At 48.2% G+C, this 1,466-nt stretch overlaps 1 protein-coding gene across 1 annotated transcript; it reads right to left on the minus strand.

Moving 5' to 3' along the window:
• Positions 1 to 436: 436 nt before the first annotated feature.
• Positions 437 to 1,225, minus strand: LOC311307676 (hatching enzyme 1.2-like; the record flags this gene model as incomplete). The annotated part of the gene is made up of 1 exon (XM_084436525.1): positions 437 to 1,225. The coding sequence occupies one exon, from the start codon at positions 1,223 to 1,225 to the stop codon at positions 437 to 439; it is 789 nt and encodes a 262-aa protein (XP_084292651.1).
• Positions 1,226 to 1,466: the final 241 nt, after the last annotated feature.

The following is a 1,466-nucleotide window of genomic DNA, read 5'->3' on the forward strand; positions in this document are numbered from 1 at the left end:
CTGCCATGGACAGAGAGGCTTGCTTGTGATGCAAGTTGCCCTCAGTTTTCCAGTCTGCTGCCCCACTGCCCTTTTAGTTGAACTTGCAGCCCACCACTCAGGGCAAAGTGGGGCAACATCAAAGCACTCACTTCTGAAGACCCTCCAGGCTATTACCAGCCAAGAGAATCATGGGAGAAAATGTCAAAAGGATTTGGAGATAATATGATCAGAGAAATATATGGTCATTCAATTCGTTTTTATTTGTATTTTGATCCATTTCCAACATCAGAATTATGGAGACTACATTGTGATGCACTACTGAAAATTAGTTTGTTTAAATTATTTGAAGGATAACATCTACATCTCTGCTATTCTATTGAAGAATCGCAATGTGTCAGATTTGATGAGCTGAAGACTTTATCTTCTCCAGTCTCCTCCATTTTATATCTTCCTCTTAGCATTCATATAGACGGTTGATCCTCAAGATGTCAGTGTCGGACAAACCATATCTCTGGCCGATCCACACGTTGGCGTTGGGGATAGGGGTGATGGTCTCCTTTCCATACTGGGTGGAGAAGGCTGTTCTCCCATAGTGCATGATAGAGGAATAGTCATAGGGAGTGTCCAGGTTGACGGTGCGCTTCTTGTAAAAGTTGAAGGCCATGCTGGGCTCGATGTACTCCCAGTTGATCTTGACGTACTGGTCACGGTCACTCCTTGTCTGCTCGTGCTGGAAGCCCAGAGCGTGGAGGGCCTCATGTTGAATGATACCGTGGTAAAGACAACCTTGTCGTGCGAGAGAGAGCACCTGTTGACCTCCCACTCTCCCAAGATAGGAATAGCAGCCGCCTCTGTCCTCTATGCTGATGTAATCTTGCTCATTTTGACGGGGCACAAAGCGAATGCAGGTTCTGGATTGGATGGCGTCCAAGGCGTAGTCAATCTTCCTCCTCTCATAGGAAGAGAAAGCACTGCTCATTGTGAAGGCCACCGTCACATGGCCTTCAGAGTCTTTCCTCCACCTGCAGTAGTCGTACCAGCAGGACATGGCGTTTCTGGTTCTGGGTAGGACCATGTCTCCCTCCAGCAGCATCTCACTGGAGCCATTGTTGGTGTTCAGAATCATGCTGCTGATGTCTACATCTACAGCCTGTACATCATCAACCAGGTTCTCCAGGAGAGGCTTGGCCTGGGAGAAGCCCAGCAGCAGTAGCAGGAGGGAGAGAGTGGGGCTGGTCTTCATCTTCAGGGTCTGGAGATTCACTAGATGGCTCCTTGGTCCTGGAGATGCTGTGTTGAAGCTCCTTGGTCCTGAGGCTGGATGTGTGAGCCAGGTCTGTCCTGGTGTTTTATACTCTCCTCTCCAGGTGTGTCTGCAGGAGGATTAAGGGTCTGGGTCTTGGCTAATAATCCTAAATATACATTTAAAGGGAGGACACCACAAAGACTCGCCCACAGGTTAAACATAGTTTAATCCACACTGG

Source organism: Borostomias antarcticus, assembly GCF_949987555.1.
Source record: "Borostomias antarcticus genome assembly, chromosome: 4".
NCBI lineage: Eukaryota > Metazoa > Chordata > Actinopteri > Stomiiformes > Stomiidae > Borostomias > Borostomias antarcticus.